General features: G+C 46.9%; 2 protein-coding genes across 2 annotated transcripts in view; one reads left to right on the top strand and one right to left on the bottom strand.

Moving 5' to 3' along the window:
- Window positions 1-20,976, bottom strand: part of LOC105514834 (zinc finger protein 83-like) — a 38,238-nt gene extending 17,262 nt beyond the window's left edge. The window contains 5 exon segments of the mRNA XM_011946491.1: window positions 7,479-7,528; window positions 7,893-7,970; window positions 8,065-8,290; window positions 16,120-16,522; window positions 20,927-20,976. Coding sequence (XP_011801881.1) covers window positions 7,479-7,528; window positions 7,893-7,970; window positions 8,065-8,290; window positions 16,120-16,522; window positions 20,927-20,976 — 807 coding nt within the window.
- The window catches only part of LOC105514833 (zinc finger protein 611-like), a 25,933-nt gene continuing 11,275 nt past the window's right edge, over window positions 7,534-22,191 (top strand). Inside the window, 3 exon segments of the mRNA XM_011946490.1 lie at window positions 7,534-7,592; window positions 12,749-12,846; window positions 21,471-21,552. Coding sequence (XP_011801880.1) covers window positions 21,490-21,552 — 63 coding nt within the window. The 5' untranslated portion in view covers window positions 7,534-7,592; window positions 12,749-12,846; window positions 21,471-21,489.

Raw genomic sequence — 22,191 nt, 5'->3', positions numbered from 1 at the left:
GCCATATTGATTTTGGAATGAAAAGCTTCGTGATGTAGCATCTGGACTTTCACTGTCCCGTTTGTTTAGATGTTCTGTATTCTTTATGATAGCTCAGTGGGGGTTCCAGAAGTAAAGTAGGACTACAACCTTACGGCAGGCTGGGCATGGTTAAAAAAAAGAAAAAAATTATAACCTGTAAAACTACTCCTTCTCCAGTAGAACTTTTTATTATTTATGTCAGAATTATTTCTGTGTATGTTGCATTTCTGTTAACATATATGTACAGTATTTTTCTTTTCTTTTTTTTTTTTTTTGAGAGGGAGTCTCGCTCTGTCACCCAGGCTGGAGTGCAGTGGCCGGATCTCAGCTCACTGCAAGCTCCACCTCCCGGGTTCACGACATTCTCCTGCCTCAGCCTCCCGAGTAGCTGGGACTACAGGCGCCTGCCACCTCCCCCGGCTAGTTTTTTTTTTTGTATTTTTTAGTAGAGACAGGGTTTCACCATGTTAGCCAGGATGGTCTCGATCTCCTGACCTTGTGATCCGCCCGTCTCAGCCTCCCTAACTGCTGGGATTACAGGCTTGAGCCACCACACCCAGCCCAGTATTTTTCAAAGCTTTTTATTCTAAATAATATGGAAAAAGTTTAGTTATGAAGAAAAGGTACACGTATGCCAGTTTTTGTATCTGTCCTTTTATTAATTTATGTATTTATGGGATGGAGTTTTCCTCTTGTCACCCTGGCTGAAGTGCAGTCATGCGATCTTGGCTCACTGCAACCTCCACCTCCTGGGTTAAAGTGATTCTCCTGCCTCAGCCTCCCAAGTAGCTGGTACTACAGGTTTGTGCCAACAGGGTGGTCTAGTTTCTTATATTATTTATGTATTTATTTTTGTAGAGCCGGGGTTTCACCTTGTTATTCAAGATGGTCTCGATCTCATGACCTTGTGATCCCCCCGCCTTAGCCTCCCAAAGTGCTGGGATTACAGGCATGAGCCATGCTCCTGGCCTGTCTCAAGATTTTAAAAACATGTTAAAACTATTTGGTGGCTTCAAATATTGCAAATTTTACAGTACAGACTCTAAATTTCCTTTGTTTAATAAGATTTGTCAGCCTTCAATGATGTTGATGATGAGATGCTTTTTTTCCTGTCTCTGTCATTTCATTGTCCTGTCAGAAATAGCTTAGACTGGCCAGCTGCGGTGGCTCACACCTCTCATCCCACACTTTGGGGGCCGAGGTGGGTAGATCACTTTAGTAGTTTGAGACCAGTCTGGCCAACATGGTGAAACACTGAATCTACTAACTGCTAAAAATAGGCCTGGTGCAGTAGCTCACACCTGCAATCCCACCACTTTGGGAGGCCAAGACAGGCAGATCACTTGAGCTCAAGAGTTCAAGACCAGCCTGGCCAACATGGTGAAACCTCGTCTCTACTAAAAATACAAAGATTAACTCAGCATGGTGGCTCGCACCTCTAATATCAGCTACTTGGGAGACTGAGGGAGGAGAATCACTTGAACGCAGGAGGTGGAGGTTGCAGTGAGCCAAGATCTCGCCACTGCACTCCAGCCCGAGCGACAGAGTGAGACTCTGGGTTGAGGAGGGAGAATCACTTGAGGTAGGATAATGGTGCCACTACACTCCAGCCTGGGTGATAGAGCATGACTCAGTCTCAAAACCAAACAGAAAAGGAAGTAGCTTAAACTGGGAGTCTTAAGACACAGAAAATTATTTTTCATGAATTTGGAAAGTGGGAAATCCAAGAGCAAGGTGCCAGCCAAATTGGTTCCTGTTGAGAGACTTCTTCATGGTTTAGCCCAGCTATCTTCCTGCTGTGTCCTGAAATACTGGAAAGAGGAACAGGCAATGAGTTCTTCACTGTGTCTTTTAATAAATGCACTAGTCCTATTCATGAGTAGTCAACACCCATGACTAAATTCTCTCAAAGGCCCCATCTGCGGGAATATCCTATTAGAGAATACCAAAGCTTATTTGAGAAGTAGTTATTTGTTTTATTTTATTTTATTTTTTTTGATACGGAGTCTCGCCCTTTTGCCCAGGATGGAGTGCAATGGCGTGATCTCGGCTCACTGCAACCTCCACCTCCTGGGTTCAAATGATTCCTGCCTCACACTCCCAAGTAGCTGGGATTACACCATGCCCAGCTAAATTTTTTTGTATTTTTAGTAGAGACGGGATTTCACTATGTTGGCCAGGCTGCTCTCGAACTCCTGACCTCATGATCTGCCCGACTGAGCCTCCCAAAGTGTTGGGATTACAGGCATGTGCACTGCACATGGACATTAGTCAATGTTTATTCCTTATAATGCTGTGTGTTTTCTTGAACTCGTATATAAGAAGGTAGTAAACTTATCATGTATTTCAGTTCTTATATTGTGTGTTGGTGGTAAGTACAAGTTGTGGCTTTTTTCTGAAGAGGAAATTGTTTTGAATTCTGTAGGCTGTATAAATGTACTTATTATTTGCCTGCTTCTTTTACCATGGGTTATAATATTTTCTTAATTGATTTTTATGACTTTACATATGGCTTTTCAGTATGTGGCATGCAATATAACTGACACACTCCACTTGTTAATGTCACAAAGTGCCACCAGGTGCAGTAGCTCATGCCTGTAATCCCAGGACTTTGGGAGGCCAAGACTTGTGGATCTCTTTAGGTCAGGAGTTTGAAACCAGCCTGGCCAACATGGTGAAACTGCATCTCTTTTTTTTTTTTTTTTTTTTTGAGACGGAGTCTTGCTCTGTCGCCCAGGCTGGAGTGCAGTGGCCCGATCTCAGCTCACTGCAAGCTCCGCCTCCCGGGTTTACGCCATTCTCCTGCCTCAGCCTCCCGAGTAGCTGGGACTACAGGCGCCCGCCACCTCGCCCGGCTAGTTTTTTGTATTTTTTAGTAGAGACGGGGTTTCACCATGTTAGCCAGGATGGTCTCGATCTCCTGACCTCGTGATCCACCCGTCTCGGCCTCCCAAAGTGCTGGGATTACAGGCTTGAGCCACCGTGCCCGGCCGTGAAACTGCATCTCTACTAAAAATACAGAAATTCGTTAGACATGGTAGCACATGCCCGTAATCCCAGGTACTCAAGAGACTGAGGAAAGAGAATCGCTTGGGCCCAAGAGGCAGAGGTTGAAGTGAGCCAAGATCATACGACTGCACTCCAGCCTGGGTGACAGAGTGAGACTCTGTCTCGAAAAGTAAAAATACAAAAAATTTAAAAAGTCACAAGGTGCCTGTTCCACATGGGTATAGGTAATTTTATTACAGTTATTCAGAAGATTATTACATTGAAGTTTTCTTTTCTTCTTCTTTTTTCTTTTTTTTTTGAGATTGAGTTTCACTGTGTTACCCAGGCTGGAGTGAAGTGGTGTGATCTCAGCTCACCACAACCTCCATCTCCCAGGTTCAAGCAATTCTTTTTGCCTCAGCCTCCCAAGTAGCTGGAATTACATGTACCTGCCACCACACCTGACTGGTTTTTGTATTTTTAGTAGAGACAGGTTTTGCAGTGTTGGCCATGCTGGTCTTGAACTCCTGACCTCAGGTGATCCACCTGTCTCAGCATCCGAAAGTACTGGGATTGCAGGTGTGAGCCAACATGCCCAGCCTAATTTTGTTTTGTTTTTTGAGGAAAAGTCACACTTTGTCACCGAGGCTGGAGTGCACTGGTGCGATGGTGGCTCACTGCAACCTTTGCCTCTTGGCTTAAAGTGATTTTGTGCCTCAGTCTCCTGAGTAGCTGGGACTACAGGTGCAGGTCACCACACCTGGCTAATTTTTGCAATCTTTTCTTATCTTCCCTGTGCTATGATTATTTGACAATACAGAATTTCCATTGATTTTGGTTACCTTTCCATGAGCTTGTTGTGGATTATTTATTAATATAGTATATTATGTGGTTGTGGGAGAAAAATGTTTGAAGACCTTGTCCCTATGGATCTGTTCCCCCAGGACCTCTCTGACCTCATCACCTACCTGTGCCCTCCTTTTTTCCACTGCTCCACCTACACGAGCTGCTTTCCTCTTTGTGGGGCTAAGATTGCTCCTGTCTCAGGGCCTTTGCTTGAGCTGTCCGCCATTTGTCATCGCAGCTGTGAACCCAGGACTTCTCAGACACATCTCAGTTAATTTAGAAAGTTTATTTTGCCAAGGCTGAGGACACACCCGTGGCACAGCTTCAGGAATTCCTGACGACATGTGCCCAAGGTGGTCGGGGCATAGTTGAATTTTATACATTTTAGGGAGATATCAATCAATATATATAAGAAGTACATTGGTTTGGTCTGGGAAGTTGGGACAACTTTAAACAAAGCCAGGGAGACTTGAAGCAGGGAGGGGTCTTCCAGGTCACAGAGAAGTGAGGCACAAACGATTGCAATCTATGAGGTTCTTTTTTCTTTTTTTCTTTTCTTTTGAGATGAAGTCTTGCTTTGTGACCCAGGCTGGAGTGCAGTGGAAAGATCTCAGCTCACTCCAATCTCTGCCTCCTGGGTTCAAGTGATTCCCCTGCCTCAGCTTCCCAAGTAGCTGGGACTACAGGTGCACACTACCACGCTCAGATAATTTTTGTATTTTTAGTAGAGATGGGCTTTCACCATGTGGCCAGACTGGTCTCAATTCCTTGACCTCAAGTGATCTGCCTATCTTGGCTTCTCAAAGTGCTGGGATTACAGTCTTGAGCCACCTTGCCAGGCCCTTCTTTTGAGTTTCTGATTAGTGTTGCCAAAGGAGGCACTCAGATATGCATCTATATCAGGGAGCAGAGCAGTGACTTTGAATAGAAGGTGAGTCTGGTTTCCTAAGCAGTCCCTAGCTTGACTTTTCCCTTTTGCTTAGTGATTTTGGGACCCCAAATTTATTTTCCTTTCACACAGTCCAACCCTCACATCATGTCTGGTCTGTCTTGCCTGTTCAGTGTGATTACTTTTGTGCCTTTCTCCTCCACTGTCTGGATCCTGGTGAGAACAAGGCCCCAAGGGGAGGACAGAGTCAAAACTTGGAGCTGTGCTGGGCTCACCCCCTCTGATTGGAGCTCAACCCTGGCTTCACATTAGAGTCCAGAGGCATTTTACAAATAGAGCTTTTGTGCTGCTTTAGCAGGGATTCTTATTCTGAAGGGATGGAGCCCACCCTCAGTAATAGCTGCAGTGGCCCGGGTGCTTGTCATCTGTGTGCAGCATTGAGCATCGAAGCTCTGTGTCCTCCATTTCTGAGGGCTGAGCTTAGCCTGTGATCCACAGAGACGTGAGGGGCTGTCCTCTGGATGGGGTTTGGTCAGGGATGAGTCTGTACCCTGAAGGGGAGATCAGTCCAGCCCAGCTCCCCTCTGCTGCCTCATGTGTGGGGGCTTTTCTAGGAGGGGAATGAGATCTGAACACCAGGGTCAAATATACACTTGTAGGCCTTCCTGTGGGACTTTCTTATCTCTGCATGATCTCTGGTGCAGTGGGTAGCAGAGGACCATCTTTCTACAGGGTGAGCTCTTCCCTGTCTTTTTTTTTTGCCCCAGGAAGGGAGTGAGTCAGTTCTAACATGAAGTCTCATTTTTTATTTTTTTTTTTGTGGGGAAAAGAAAGAGAGATCAGATTGTTACTGTGTCTTTGTAGAAAAGGAAGACATAAGTAACTCCATTTTGATCTGTACTAAGAAAAATTGTTCTGCTTTGAGATGCTGTTAATCTGTAACTTTAGCCCCAACCCTGTGTTGATAATGATAACGTGAGTGATAATATAACCTTCCTTGAAGTGTATCAATCTGTCACCAATCAAGTTGCTGCAGCCTATGCACTGGTCTTGAATGGAAAATGTGGTGATTCTACTAAAGCTTCTCTGTCTTTCCCTGTGTGTGAAACCATAACGTCTACTTTGGAACGCTGATCCCATTTATTTGGAGTTGATGTTTCCAACTGACTTTCTTCAAGCGTTGTGTTCACATTAACTCTCTACTTAATCATGTATTTTAAATTTTGTTATTTACTGCTGACATCAGTTTCTGTGGTATTGTAGGAGCCTCACCAGAGAGGGCACCTGTCTCCATGTTGTAAAACTCACACTTGTCAAAAAGACATGGGTTAGGGTTTCTCCCCCTCCCTCAGGATGAAGCTACTTACCTGACACAGATGGTCACCTCCATTACCAAGTAGAGCCAGGATGAACTATGTGTGACCAAGGGTGTTGTCAAGTCCTCTTCCCTGAGGACTGATTAGTGTTTATCTTGAAAACACGTACTTAATGGGTTGCATAGAGCAGTGAAGTTGCTTTCTCTCTTTTCAACCTCTTAGCTGTTTACCTCTGTTTCCCATCACATTCTGGTCCAAAGCTTATTTATTAATAAAATGGTTTTTATTTATTTCTCTGTTATTTTCGTGGAGATAATTTCTCCTTTGGGAGAAGATTTTTTAGTTTTCAATTATATTTTGTCAAAATTTAAAAAGCACAGTAAAGAATATTTCTTGGCCCAGGCATAGTGGCTCACGCCTATAATCCCAGCACTTTGGGAGGCCAAGGCAGGCAAATAACTTGAAGTGAGGAGTTCGATACCGGCTTGGTCAACATGGTGAAACCCCGTCTGTATGAAAAATACAAAAATTAGCCCGGCATGGTGGCGTGCGACTATAATGCCAGTTGCTCCTGAGGCTGAGGCTGGAGAATCGCTTGAATCCAGGAGGCAGAGGCTGCACTGAGTCGAGATCTCACCACTGCACCCCAGCCTGGGAGACAGAAAAATTCTCTGTCTCAAGAAAAAAAAAAAGAAAGAAAAAAGTAAATAATCATTTAAAAAATGAAGTAATAGATCTCTTCCATAAATGTACTGGGACAACTAACTGGATATCCACATGGAGAAGAATAATGTTAGATCCCTATATCACACCATCAAAAATTTTATTTAAAAAAGTTTTTTTTTTTTAAGGGAAAGAGAGATTAGGAAGGGAGACCTGTGGCAGTGGGTGTTACCTCGTCGTCCAGGCTGGCTTGGAACCCCAGGCTCAGCCATTCTCTCCTTTGTTTCCTGAGTCCCTGGGACCTCAGGCTCCCGCTCTGGCGCCTCTGCTGTCTTTAAGCAGCAGGTGGTGACCTCACTCCTCCCTGGCTTGAGCACTCCATCCCGCACCCCAGCCTGTGGTTTTAAGGAAGTCTCTGAAGCTGAGCACAAGGCGGACTCTCCCTCCCGAGTGAATGGACAGTAGAAAGGGAGAGGATTTCTATTCTGTTCTGTGGGCCATCAGCGTGATATCGTACGTGCCGCCCAGGCAGGGCTTTGCATTTCACATTCTACTTTGCATCCCGCTTCCAGACAATTCCAGGGCTTTGGAATCATTCCTCAGACTTTCTGGAGCTCTTGCCTCCAAAACCTGAAAACAGATGCTGGGAGAGCCGCTGAGAGACGCGCAGGTACCGCCCGGGCCCGCCCCGGGCCCGCCCTCTGCCGGTTCTAAAGGGCAGGGTCTGTCCGCCTGGTTCCCCGCCGCTGCCTCACCCAGGCCGCGCCGACCTCCTCCCGCTTCCCGTCCAGGCCTGGCTTCTGTCCTGCGCGCGCAGATTAACGCAAACCCGGAAGCGGATCGGGTGGAATGAAGGTCACATCGCCGTGGTGAGTTTTGCTCTGTGTTGCATTAAGTCTCCGCTTCCCAGGTCCCCGGCATTTCTGTCCCTGGGACGTGGGGTCCGCACAGACCTCGAAATTCTCGCCCGTCTTCCTTCGCCCAGAGCAAATTGAGACATCCCCGTGAGAGCCCGGGGGTCGCTTCCTTTTGGGTTTAAAGTCGTCCGGAGGCTGTTCCCGTCCCCAGTCTTTCTGCTATAGGTCAATGTATACACTTTCTATTGTGTAGTTTTTCTGCTCAAAATCTTGTTCTGACTCATCCCGCCCCGCGCTATTTAAAGTCCTCACCCGTGAGGTGGATTCTTGCCTGGGGCGCGCCTTGCAGCCTCCCCCTCGTTGGGCCCTGGAGCGCCGCGTCGCTGGGCCCTGGAGCGTCAGTCCCGGGGAGGTCGAGTCCTCTGTTGGGCCCTGGCAGACCACATCCTTGTCCTAAGGCGCCGTCGCCCCGCAACCAACCTACCTCCTCTTGCCACGGCCTGGTGCTCCCCAGGTCTCCCCTCCACAGTCACCGCTTCCACTGAACCCGCATTGGGGAGGTCCCAGGGGCCTGTCCTGTGACACGGGGTCTTCTTGCCTGCCGAGCTCCAGCCCCTGGAAAATGCGCCCCTCCGGGATGCAGGCATCTTACTCCAAACCCTGCGATTGTGTGGGCCGAAGGGATTAGGAGGCAGACAGCAGTAGAAAACCTGAGACAGAGAAAAGAGGAATAAGAAAGGCTCATAACAGATGGAAAAATAGAGGATTGGTGAGGGATATGCCAGGAGATGGCAAAAGTGGGGGAAAAAAAGAAACAAGAAAAGCTAGGAAAGCAGTCGAAGAAAAGCAACTGGAGAAACGTAGAGAAAAGCTAGATGTACAGAGAGATGAAGGACGGCAAGGTAGGGGGAGTGGCAGCAAAGAGGGAGGCTCATCAGAGTGAGGGAGAGGAGGAGGAGGGATTTGGAGCCGGGGCAGACAGAGCAGAGTGGTGCTGGTGGCAAGGAGAACAGTGGGAGAAGCATAGCAGGGAGGACAACTGGGCATCTGGGGTGCCACAGAGTGGGGACAGGGGAGTATGTCAGGGAAGAGAGAATTTAACAGGGAGAGCAGAGGAGGCTCAGAGATGGGAGAAGAGGCAGAAAGAGATGGAGATTGAGGACGACTGAAAGATTGGGGAGAAGGAGCAATAAGAGATTAATAAGTTGCGAGGATGGAGCAGAAGAGGTGGAAGAGAAGGAATAGAGGGAAGAAGGAGATAAACAGCAGAAGAGAAGAGGGGTACAAATGAAAAACAGAATCCCAGGGAGAAAGAAAAGAAAACAAGAGCTAGAGAGAGAAGGGGAGAATGAGAGATATGTACAGAATTAGGGAGGGAAGCACAGTAATGAAGACAGAGGGGCTGGGCACAGTGGCTCACGCCTGTAATCTCCACACTTCAGGAGACTGAGGCAAGGGGATTGCTTGAGTCCAGGAGTTCGAGACAAGCCTGGGCAACATAGTGAGACCCCCATCTCTGCCAAAACATAAATAAATAAATAAATAAATAACCGGGCCTAATGGTGTGCACCTGTACTCAGTCCAGCTGCTCTGGAGGCCGAGCTGGGAGGATGACTTGAGTCCAGGAGGTCCAGGCTGCAGTGAGCTGATATCATGTCATTACACTGCAGCCTGGACAACAGAGAGAGGCCTTGTCTCAAAAGAAAAAAAGGGGTGAAAGACTTTGGGTTTAGATGAGTGGGTGAGTTCATTGGATATGATTAGTTGTGACAGGTTGACTTCCGTGTATATAATCTAACAACTAAAAACTTGTTTAAATTATACAGATGAGATTGAGAATTTCAAAATTTGTATCAATAAGACATGTACATTCTATAAATCTTGGCATCAGGGATATCTTCCACTTGGAATCTCTATTCAGCTAGAGGGAAGTGACTTACTCAGTTGTCAATCACTGCCTTCCCTTTTCCTAAGATGGGTTAGGATGTGGGTAGTGAAGTGGGGAAAAAGTCACTGTCTGTTATTACATAATACTTTTAATTTAATTAATTAAATCATATCTTGAGACAGGGCCTGGCTCTATCACCCAGACTAGAGTGCACTGTCGTGATCTCCTCTAACTGCAGTCTCGACCTTTTGGGCTCAAGCAATCCTCCTACCTCAGCCTTCTGAATAACTAGGACCAGAGGCATGAGCCACCTAGCCCGGCTAGTTTTTGTTTTGTTTTGGAAATGGGATTTCACTATGTTTCCCAGGCTGGTCTCAAAGTCCTGGGCTCAAAGTATCCTCCTGCCTTGACCTCCTGAATTACTGGGATTACAGGTGGGATTACAGAGATGGCCCACCGGGTCTGGCCTACATAGCCCCCCCGTCTTTTTTTTTGAGAGGGAGTTCTGCTCTTGTTGCCCAGGCTGGAGTGTGATGGCATGATCTCAGCTCACCACAACCTCCGCTTCCTGGCTTCAAGCGATTCTACTGTCTCAGCCTCCCGAGTAGCTGGATGTACATGCATGCACCACCATGCCTGCTAATTTTGTGTTTTTAGTAGAGATGAGGTTTCTTCGTGTTGATCCAGGCTGGTCTCTAACTCCTGACCTCAGGTGACCTGCTGCCTCGGCCTCCCAAAGTGCTGGGATTACAGGCGTAAGCCACCAAGCCGAGGCCATAGCAGTTTTTAAAAGGGACGTCATGCCTGTAATCCCAGCACTTTAGGAGACAGAGGTGAGTGGATCAGGAGGTCAGGAGTTCGAGACCAGCCTGGCCAACACAGTGAAACTCAATCTCTACTTAAAATATACAAAAATTAGCCAGACGTGGTGGCAGATGCCTAAAATCCCAGCTACTCGGGAAGCTGAGGCAGGAGAATTGCTTGAACTCGGGGGGCAGAGGTTGCAGTGAGCCGAGATTCCATCACTGTATGCCAGCCTGAACAACAGAGCTAGACTCCGTCTGAAAAAAAAAATAAAGAAAAAGTAAGGAACATCAAAGCCAGGTGTGGCGGCTCATTCATGCCTGTAATCCCAGCACTTTGGGAGCAAATCGCTGAAGGTCATGAGTTCGAGACCAGCCTGGCCTACATGGTGAAACCCTGTCTTTACCAAAAATACAAAAATTAGCTGGCCATGTTGACACATGCCTCTAATTCCAGCTACTCTGGAGGCTGAGGCAGGAGAATTACTTGGACCTGGCTAGGAGGCAGAAATTGCAGTGAGCCACGATTGCACCACTGCACTCCAGCCTGGGTGACAGAGTGAGACTCTGTCTCCCCCCCAAAAAAAGAAAAAAAAATTAGCCATGGATGGTGACATGCATCTGTGTCCCATCTACTCTGGAGGCTGAGGCAGGAGAATCTCTTTAGGCAGGAGAATCATGCCACTGCACTCCAGCCTGAGTGATAGAGCATGACCTGGTCTCAAAAAGCAAAAAAAGAAATAACAATCAGCTCTTTAATGTTTCCCTTTATAAAAGCAGTAGTCGTGGCCATGCGCGGTGGCTCACACTTGTAATTCCAGCACTTCGGAAGGCTGATGCGGGTGAATCACCTGAGGTTGGGGGTTCGAGACCAGCCTGACCAATATAGAGACACCCGTCTCTATAAAACTACAAAATTAGCTGGGTGTGGTGGCGCATGCCTGTAATCCCAGCTACTTGGGAGGCTGAGGCAGGAGAATTGCTTGAACCCAGGAGGCAAAGGTTGCGGTGAGCCAAGATTGCGCCATTGCACTCCAGCCTGGGCAACAAGAGGGAAACTCCGTCTCAATAAATAAATAAATAAATAATAAAAATAAAAGCCCTAGTCCTATTCGCGAGTAGTCAACACCCATGACCAAATTCTCTCAAAGGCCCCATCTGCAGGAACATCCTATTGGACAATAAGAACTCTGAACATTGCATTTGGCCAATATAATTGTTCAGACCAGGGAGCCTGCATCAGGTTTTTGTCGTTTTTATTGTGCAGTTTGTTTTATACAATGTTTTCTGTGATCTCAGTTTATAAATTTTCCCAGTACACAGTCTATGTTTTATATTTTATGCACAGTTAACTAGATAACTAAAGGCAATGCATATAAATAAAATTGCTGTATTGCCTGGTGTTACCTAACTGTACCTGTGACATCATAATTGCACCCTCCGACACCGTTCGTCAGTTCTCATTCCTTGTAATGCTGTGTATTTACTTGAACTCATACATCAGAAGGTGGTGATCTTAACGTGTATTTCAGTTCTTATAGTGTGTGCTGGTGGGAAGTAGAAGTGTGGCTTTTTTCTTAAGAGAGAATTGTTTAGAATTCTGCAGGCTGTATAAATGTACTTATTATTTGCTTGCTGGTTTTATCATGGATTACAGTGGTTTACTGATTAATATTTAAGATTTCACATATGGCTTTTCAGTATATGATATGTAATATAACTGACACACTGCACTTGTTAATTTCAATAAGTCCCTGTTCTGCATGGATATAGGTAATTTTATGACAGGTATTCAGAAAAAGATTGTATTAACTTTTTTTTTTTTTTTTTGAGATGGAGTCTCACTCTGTCAGTGCAGTGGCACAATGTTGGCTCACTGAAATCTCCGCCTCCCAGGTTCAGGCGATTATTGTGCCTCAGCCTCCCAAGTAGCTGGGACTACAGGCGCCCACCACCATGTCTGCCTGATTTTTGTAATCTTTTCTTATCTTCTCTGTGCTATGATTATTTGACAATACAGAATTTCCATTGATTTTGGTTACCCTTACAAAAGCTTGTTGTGGATTATTTACCAATATAGTATGTTGTTTGGTCTTTCAGAATTTATTTGTGTACAGTAGATATTCTGTAAATATGAAAAATGTGTAATTTTCTTTTCCTTGATGTGACAGTGATATGTTTTTTGTAAACTGTGATACACTTTAGGGTCACAGTGGAAAAACACTCCTGACTTTAGGCTTACACATGTTTGTGCCCTGTCAGTGTTTTGTCATGGTATTGGAAATGGCTTCCATAGAAATGATTTGAAGGACATGTAATCGCCCTTTATTTGTTAAAGAATCTTACTCCTTTTGTGCTCCTAATCTTTGAAGATCATGTTTGGGAAGTTTAAGTATTTTTTTGTGTCGTATTTCCACATTTCAGTATGGTTTACCATCTGGACTTAATTGGAAATGTATTGTGTTTATATTTTGTAGATATCTCTTCCAAATGCTTGATGAAAAAGGTGGATCACTTGAGCCATGGCATTGAAGTCTGCAGTGAGCCCTGTTTTTGCCACCACATTCCAGCCTGGGTGAGTGAGCTAGACCCTGTCTCAAACAAGCCAATAAATGAGAGGTACAATTCCTCCTTTGAAAATAAAGAAACAGATTTTCTTTCCTTTCATCTCTTTTCTTAGGACAATTATTTAGAAAATTTGCAAATGCATTTTGTGTCTTCTGAAGTAGTCTTTTCTTTTCTTTTCTTCTTTCAGATGGAGACGGGGTTTCACTGTTGTTGCCCAGGCTGGAGTTAAATGGTGTCATCTCTGGTCACTGCAATTTCCATCTCCCCAGTACATGCGATTCTCCCACCTCAGCTTCCAGAGGAGCTGGGACTACAGGCACCCGCCATAATGCCTGGCTGATTTTTATAGTTTTGTAGAGATGAGGTTTCACCATGTTGGCCAGGCTGGTCTTGAACTTCTCATTTCAGATGATCCTCCAGGCTCGGCCTTCCAAAGTACTGAGATTACAGGTGTGAGCCACCGCTCCTGGCCCAGGGTTGTATTTCTGCAGAACTTGGGTGCTTGCTTTGAAAGAAAAGCAATAGCCAGGCGCGGTGGCTCAGGCCAGTAATCCCAACACTTCAGGAGGTCAAGGCGGGCCGATCCCAAGGTCAGGAGTTCGAGACCACCTGACCAACATGGTGAAACCCTGTCTCTACTAAAAATACAAAAAAATTAGCCAGGCATGGTGGCACATGCCTGTAGTCCCAACTACTCGGGAGACTGAGGCAGGAGAATTGCTTGAACCTGGGAGGCAAAGGCTGCAGTGAGCTGAGATTGTGCTACTGCACTGCAGCCTGGGCAACAAAGTGAGACTCCATCTCAAAACAGAAAGAAAGAAAAAAAAAGGCAAATAACAAGATAAATAGTACCTGTGTCTCAGTAGGAAATTAAATAATTCAAACATCAAATGATTCCAATTTAAAGCTTTGGACCTTTAAGTAATTCTGAGCCTCGAGAGGAATGTGGTCCTGCAATCTGAGTCCGGGGGAATGCAGGCACAACTTCTAAGAGTTTTCCTGGCTGCCCCTGGTGGCTCAAGCCTGTAATCCCAACAGTTTGGGACACCGAGACTTCTGAGTCCCTTGACTTCAGGAGTTCAAAACCAGCTTGGCCAGCTTGGTGAAACCCTGTCTGTACTAAAAATAGAGAGAAATTACAGGTGTCTGCCACCACGCCCAGATTATTTTTGTATTATGGTTAGTCTTAGGGTATTTCCCCCTCCCTCGGGATGATGCTAATTAGCTGACAGAGATTCTCAACTCTGTTACCAAGTAGAGCCAGGATGAACTATGTGTGACCAATGGCGTCTCAAGTCCTCTTCCCTGAGGACTGATTAGTGTTGATCTTGAAAACATGTACTTAATGGGTTGTATAGAACAGTGAAGTTTCTTTCTCTCTTTTCAATGTCTTAGCTGTTTGCCTCTATTTCCCGTCACATTCTGTCCTGAAGCTTATTTGTTAATAAAATAGTTTTTCTTTCTTTCTCTATTATCGTCGCAGAGATGATTTCTCATTTGGCGGAATACTCTTCGTTTTTCAATTATATTTTCTCACATTTAAAAAGTGAAGTAAAGAATATTTCCTGGGCCAGGCACGGTGACTCACAAGTGTAATCCCAGCACTTTGGGAGGCCGAGGCAGGTGGATCACTTGAAGTCAGGAGTTCCAGACCAGCCTGGCCAACATGGTGAAACCCCATCTCTACCAAAAATATGAAAATTAGCTGGGCGTGGTTGTGTGCGCTTGTAATAGCAGCTACTCCAAAGGCTGAGGCAGAAGAATAGCTTCCATCCAGGAGGCAGAGGCTGCAGTGAGCCACAGTCTGGCAACTGCACTCCAGCATGGGCCACAGAGAAATACTCTGTCTAATAAATAAAAGGGAAGAAAAAAGTAAAAAAGGAGAAAGTAATAGATCTCTTTCACAAATGTGCTGGGACAACTAACTGGATATTCACATGGAAAAGAATAATGCTGGATCCCTATCTCACGCCATGAAAAATTTTATTTAAAAACAGTAAAAACAAAAGAAAAAAACACACACACAAGACCAGCCGCAGTGGCTTACATCTGTAATCCTAGCAGTTTGGGAGGCTGAGGCAGGCGCATCACGAGATCAGGAGATCCAGACCATCCTGGCTAACATGGTGAAACCCCCTCTGTACTAACAATGCAAAACAGATGGGCGTCATGGCGGGCACCTGTAGTCAAAGTTACTGGAAAGACTGAGGCGGGAGAAGGGTGTGAACCCAGGAGGAGGCGCTTGCAGTGATCCAAAATCTTGCCACTGCACTCCAGCATGGGCAAGAGAGCCAGACTCCATCTCAAAAAAAAAAAAAAAAAGAAAAAAAAAAAAAAAAAAAAAACAGCCAGAGAGAGACAAGGAAGGGAGCCCTGTGGGAGGGAGTGTCACTTTGTCGCCCAGACTGGCCTGGAGCCCCGGTTTCAGCGATTCTCCCGCTGCTGCTTCCTGAGTAGCTGGGACCTCAGGCTTCAGCCCCGTGCCTGCAACCTTGTTTTGTTTAAGCAGCAAGTGGTGACCTCACTTCTTCCTGGCCTGAGCACTCCGTCCCGCATCCCGGGGGAGGCCCTAGGGGAGTCTCTGAAGCTGAGCACAGGGTGGACTCTCCCTCCCGAGAGATTGGAAATGGAGAGGATTTCTATTCTGTTCTGTGGGCCGTCAGCATGAAATCGTACGTTCCGCCCAGGCAGGACTTTGTTATTTCACATTCTAGTTTGCATCCCCGTTCCAGACAATTCCAGGGCTCTTGAATTATGCCTCAGCCTTCCTGGCTGCTCTCACCTCGAAACACCCAGAAAACAGAGACGCTGGGTGCGAACCCCGAGAGACGCACGGTTCCCGCCCCGGCCCCGCTGTCTGCCGGTTCTAAAGGGCAAGGTCTCTCCGCCCCTACCCCGCCCAGGCCCCGCCAAACTGCTCGCGGGCCCGCCCAGGCCTGGCTTCTGTCCTGCGCGCGCAAACCCGGAAGGGGATTCCGTGGAGTGAAGGTCCCACCGCGGCGCGTGAGTTTCGCTCTGTCATGTATTAAGTCTGCCCTTCCCAGGTCCCTGGCGCTTCTGTCCCTGGGACGTGGGGTCCCCACGGACCTGGAAATTCTCGCCTGTCTTCCTTCACCCAGAGAAAACTGAGACGTCCCCTTAAGAGTCCAGGAGTTGCTTCCTTTTGGGGTTGAAGTCGTCCAGAGGCTGGTCCCGTACCCGGTCTTTCTATTATAGGGCAGTGTGTACACTTCCTATACCGCAGTTTTTCTGGTCAAAACCTTGTTCTGACTCCTCCCACCCCATGCTTTTTAAAGTCCTCACCCGCGAGGTGGATTCCCACCCTGGGCGCCTCCAGGCTCGCCTCCCAGGCTTCCGGCCCCAGTCCCGGGGAGGCTGCGTCGTCTTGCTGGGTCCTGGGTTCCTGCAGGTGCCACTCTTGTCTTAAGGCGCCGTTGCCCCCCAGGTCCCTCCTTGTGCTGGGCCCTGCTGCTCCCCAAGTCTTCCCTCCGCAGTCACCGCTTCCCCTGAACCAGCGTTGGGCAGGTCCCAGGGGCTTGTCCTGTGACACCGGGTATTCTTGTCTGCCCAGCTCCACCCCCCGGAAAATGCGCTTCTCCGGGGTACACACGTCTTCAAACCCCCAGAGTGGTGCTGGTGGCCAGGAGAACCACGGAAGGAAGGACACTTGGGTTTTTGGGGTGCTAGAGAGTGGGAACAGGGGAATGTAACAGGGAAGAGAGAATCTAACAGCAGAGGAGACTCAGAGATAAGAGGCGGTAATATAGAGGTTGAGGGCAATCCAAAGATTGGGTAGAAGGGCAACAAGAGGTTAAATAAGGACCGACGGAGTTTTGCTCTTGTTGCCCAGGCTAAAGTGCAACAGCGTCCTCTGGGGTTCAAGTGATTCTTCTGTCTCAGCCTCCTGAGTAGTTATGATTACAGGAGAGCACCACCATGGCTGGCTAATTTTGTATTTTCGGTAGTGATGGGATTTCTCCATCTTGGTCAGGCTAGTCTTGAACTCCTGACCTCAGTGATCCTCCCGCCTCAGCCTCCCAAGGTGCTGGGATTACAGTCATGAGCTGCCATGCCCGGCCTTTAATTTTAATTTTTTTTTTTGAGACACTCTTACTGTTTCCCAGGCTGGAGTGCAGTGGCAGGATCACAGCTCAGTGCAGCGGCAACCTCCTGGGCTCAAGTGATTTTCCCTCCTCAGACTCCGGAGTAGCTGGGACCAGAGGAGTAGCCCGGCTAATGTTTAGATATATATATATTTATTTATTGAAACTCTCTGTCACCCAGGCTGGAATGCAGTGGTCTCACTGCAACCTCTGCCTCCTGGGGTCAAGAGATTCTTGTGCCTCAGCCTCCTGAGTAGCTGGGGTTGCAGGTGTGCACAACTATACCCTGCTAATTTTTCTATTTTTAGTAGAGACCTGGTTTCTCCACGTTGGCCAGGTTGGTCTCGAACTCCTAACCTTGTGGTCTTCCTGCCCTGGCCTCCCAAAGTGCTGGGATAATAGGTGTGAGTCACCATGCCTGGCCTCATTGTTTTCAAAGTATGATATATTTTCACATATTTCTCCTTTTACCCAAGATTTCATTAGATCTATATTTTTTAACCATTTTAAAATTGTTTCTCTATGAAATTGTGTTCAGTTTACATTGAGGACTGTGTGCTTTCTAGACTTTATCATATATCGAAAACATTTTCTACTACGTGATATATGATTTTAGGTTGTTTCAGTGTGTACCTGATAATGATATCAAGGACCTTTTTTCTTTACCCTAACATGAAAATTTAGTTGAAGTAGCCTATTCCATTTTCTTTTCTTTTGTCATCAGAAAAAATGGTGATCTGTGAGCTTCTAAGTAAATGTCTCCCTCAAGTTCCTCTGGTCCATAATATTCTCTACAGATGTTGAAGGATGGGCTGGATTGACTTGGAACCTTGGTTTAGCAGAGCCCATATGTTCATGAGAAAAGTATTTGCTCAGATCTCATTTCTACAGCTGCCTCTTTTTCAGTGTTTCAAAGACCTATTGCTATGTGTGCACAGTCGTGCATATTTTGAACATTTTTTTGGGAGTGAGTAATTGTATGTTTGGGATTGATGCCATCAGAACCTTACAACTTGAAAGAAGTTTGCTTTGCTCAGGTATATAAAAGATAGTCCTGGAATTTTTGTTTGTTTGTTTGTTTGTTCTTCTTTGAGATGGAGTCTCGCTCTTTCGTCCAGGCTGGAGTGCAGTGGCATGATCTCAGCTCACTGCAGCCTCCACCTTCCGGGTTCAAGCAATCCTTTTGCCTCAGCCTCCCAAGTAGCAGGGACTGTAGGTGTAAACCCCTACACCTGGCTAATTTGTGTGTTTTTAGTAGAGACGGGCTGTCACCATATTGGCCAGGATAGTCTCGAACTCCTGACCTCATGATTCGCCCAGTTTGTCCTCCTGAAGTGTTGGGATTACAGGTGTGAGCTACCTTGTCTGGCTGCTTTTTTTTTTTTTTTTTTTTTGTGAGATCAAGTGTTACCCTATCACCCAGGCTGGAATGCAGTGGCACAATCTTAGATCACTGCAACCTCTGCCTCCCAGCCTCAAGTGATCTTGCATCATCCTCTCAAGTAACTGGGACTGCAGATGCATGCCACGAGCCCTGGCTAATTTTTTGTATTTTTGGTAGAGATGGGGTTAACTATGTTGCGCACGTTGGTTTCAAACTTCTAGGCTCAAGTGATCTGCCTGCCTCAACTACCCAAAGTGTTGGGATTACAAGGGTGAGTCACCACTCCTGGCTGGTCTTGGAATTTTCTAGAGGGGGAGGACCAAGGCAGCCTATTGGGCCTTCCAGGCCATCACATGGGAATCAGCCACACCTCCTTCCTCACCTCAGAGCTTCTCAGGATAACTTGGGGGAAATGTCTCCTGCTGTGAGCCTCAGTGAGGCCACCTGTAACATAGAGGTGAGGAATAAGACCAGGAAAGCTCAGTCAGAGTGACACTGGCCCCTGAAATGACTGACAAAATACAGTGTGTGGCTTTTCTTCAGGGAGAGGGTAGTGCTCATTTTTAACTCAAATTTCAAGTGGATTCCAGTTCTCCAAGATGAGCAAAAACAGGGGATTAGACTCAAATCATCTTGAACCTTATCATCTCAGAGCTTTCATCCACCTACACGACTCCATGTCCCCTGCAGGCCTCGCCCCTGAGCTCTACAATCCTGTGTCCAGTTGTCTCCTCAGCTCTCTCCTGGGACATCAAACAGGTATCCCCACCATCAGGTGTCCATAAGTGACTTCCTAAAACCCCAAACACATTCCCTTGCAGTCTGCACATCTCAGTTGAGAGTGACTGTGTTCTTCCAGAAACTTAGCCGAACTTGACAGTATGTGTTTTAAATATGGGAAATGTATTACATTGTTTGTAAGTGTTGTAATTTATAATATAAATAGAAACTTACATGTATACGTGAAAAGAGTGAGAAGATACATCACTTCCAATTTTTTTTTTTTAAGACAAATTTTCACTCTTGTGGGCCGGGGGGAACGCAATGGCACGATCTCGGCTCACTGCAACCTCTGTCTCCTGGGGTCAAGGAATTCTCCTGCCTCAGACTGCCGAGTAGCTGGGATCATAGTTGACTTTCAAAATTCTTTTGGGTTGTGGGAGAAAAATGTTTGAAGACCATGTCCCTATGTGTCTGTGCCCCCAGGACCTCTCTGACCTCATCTCCTACCTGTGCCCTCTTCTCTTCCACTGCTCCAGCCACATGGGTTGCTTTCCTTTTCCTGCTGCTGAGGTTGCTCCTGTCTCAGGGGCTTCACTTGAGCTGTCACTCTGTCTAGGACGCTCTGCCCCTCAGCTGCAAGTGACAAGCAGCCTTTCTTTCCTAGGGCTGTGTTCTGATATCATCTTCTCCGGGTTTCCTTTGTGATCTCCCACAGCCCCCCATTTGACATTGCAGCTGTGAAACCAGAAAATCTTACATAGATCTCAGTTAATTTAGAAAGTTTATTTTGCCCAAGGTGGTCGGGGCAGAGCTTAATTTTACACATATGGAGACATGAGGCATCAATCAATATATGTAAAGTACATTGGTTTGGTCTGGGAAGGTGGGGCAGCTTTAAACAAAGGCAGGAAGACTTGAAGCAGAGCGGGGGCTTCCGGGTCACAGAGGACTGAGGCACAAATGGTTGCAATCTTCTGAGTTTCCTTTTTTTTTTTTGAGATGAAGTCTCATTTTGTCACCCAGGCTGGAGTGCAGTGGCAGGATGTCGGCTCACTGCAACCTCTGCCTCCTGGGTTCAAGTGATTCTCCTGCTACAGCTTCCCAAGTAGATGCCCCGATCATTTTTGTATTTTTAGTAGAGATGAGGTTTCACCGTGTTGGCTGGGCTGGTCTCCACCTCTTGACCCCAAGTGATCTGCCTGCCTAGGCCTCCCACAGTGCTGGGATTACAGTCCTGAGCCACTGTGCTGGGTCCTTCTTTCGAGTTCCTAATTAGCCTTTCCAAAGGAGGCACTCAGATACGCATCTATGTCAGGGAGCAGAGGCGTGACTTTGAATAGAAAGGGAGTCTTGTTCCCTAAGCGGTTTCCACCTTGACTTTTCTCTTTTGCTTAGTGATTTGGGGCCCCAAGATTTATTTTCCTTACAGCCCAACCTTCATCCCACCTCTGGTCCACATTTACTGTTCTGTGTGATTTTTGGTTTTTTTTTGGAGACGGAGTCTTGCTCTGTCACCCAGGCTGGAGTGCAGTGGTGGGATCTTGGCTCACTGCAAGCTCCGCCTCCCACTTCAAGCAATTCTCCTGCCTCAGGCTCCTGAATAGCTAGGATTACTTGCCTCCACCGCCATGCCCAGCTAATTTTTGTATTTTTAGTAGAGACAGTGTTTCACCATGTTGACCAGTCTGGTCTTGAACTCCTGACCCCGTGATCCACCCACCTCTGCCTCCCAAAGTGCTGGGATTATAGGCGTGAGCCACTGCACCTGGCCTCACTGTGATTACTTTTGTGCCTTTGCCATCCACTGTCTGGATCCTGGTGAGAACAAGGCCCCAAGGGGAGGGCAGAGCCAGAACGTGGGGCGGTGCTGGTCTCACCCCCTCTGAGTGGAGCTCAACCCTGGCTTCACATTAGAGTCCAGAGGCATTTTGCAAATAGAGCTTTTGTGCTGCTTTAGCAGGGGTTCTTATTCTGAAGGGATGGAGCCCACCCTCAGTAATAGCTGCAGCGGCCCAGGTGCTTGTCATCTGTGTGCAGCATTGAGCATCGAAGCTCTGTGTCCTCCATTTCTGAGGGCTGAGCTCAGCCTGTGATCCACAGAGAGATGAGGGGCTGTCCTCTGGATGGGGTTTGATGAGGGATGAGTCTGTACCCTGAAGGGGAGATCAGTCCAGCCCAGCTCCCCCCTGCTGCCTCGTGTGTGGGGGCTTCTCCAGGAGGGGAGTGAGATCTGAAGACTGAGGTCAAACATACACTTATAGGTCTTCCTGTGGGGCTTTCTTATCTCTGCATGATCTCTGGTGCAGTGGGCAGTGGGGGACATCTTTCTACAGGGTGAGGTCTCACCGTTCATGTGTTTTTGTCACAGGAAGGGAGTGAGTCATTTCTAACACGAAGTCTTATCTTTTTTTTCACATACAGGATTGATTTCTAAAGACTCATGTTACGTGAGGAAGCAGCTGAGAAGAGGAAAGGAAAGGAGCCCGGCATGGCCCTTCCTCAGGTGAAGTGATGTTCCTCTGGGGATTAATCTGTCTCTTTCCTTTCTGAAATGTCGGGTATTTAGTAGCCAGTCTTTTCTGAGTCTGAAGCATTTTGCCTGACAGGTTCACTCGCCCTCACCCATGCCTGCCCTCAGTTCCCGTCATCTGCTCTGAGATTCCATCTCCTGTGGCCCAGTGACATGAACTTGGGAAGAGGCTCCACTGGACATGGTTGTGGGAAGGGCTCACACCCCATCTCTACTAAAAATACAAAAATTAGCTGCATGTGGTGATGCACACCTGTAATCTCAGCTACTCAGGAGGCTGAGGCAGGAGAATCACTTGAACCCGGGAGGTGGAGGTTACCGTACACCGAAATTGTGCCACTGCACTCCAGCCTGGGAGGTGGCAGAAAAAAGAGAGAGAGAGAGAAGGTGTCGCTCTGTGGCTTCGTTCTGGAGTACAATGGCATAATTCAGAGTTTCCAGCAGCCTCAAACTCCTGGGCTCAACTAATCCCTAATTTAACCCCCCAAAGAGCCTGAATCATAGACGTGGGTCACCGTATGTATGTATGTATGTGTGTATATATGTATGTATGTATGTATGTATGTATATATGTATGTATGTATGTGTGTATATATGTATGTATGTATGTAT

The sequence above is a fragment of the Colobus angolensis genome, unplaced genomic scaffold, assembly GCF_000951035.1.
Source record: "Colobus angolensis palliatus isolate OR3802 unplaced genomic scaffold, Cang.pa_1.0 Scaffold25, whole genome shotgun sequence".
In the NCBI taxonomy this organism is placed as follows: Eukaryota; Metazoa; Chordata; class Mammalia; order Primates; family Cercopithecidae; genus Colobus; species Colobus angolensis.
This window is presented reverse-complemented; position numbering and strand designations above follow the sequence as displayed.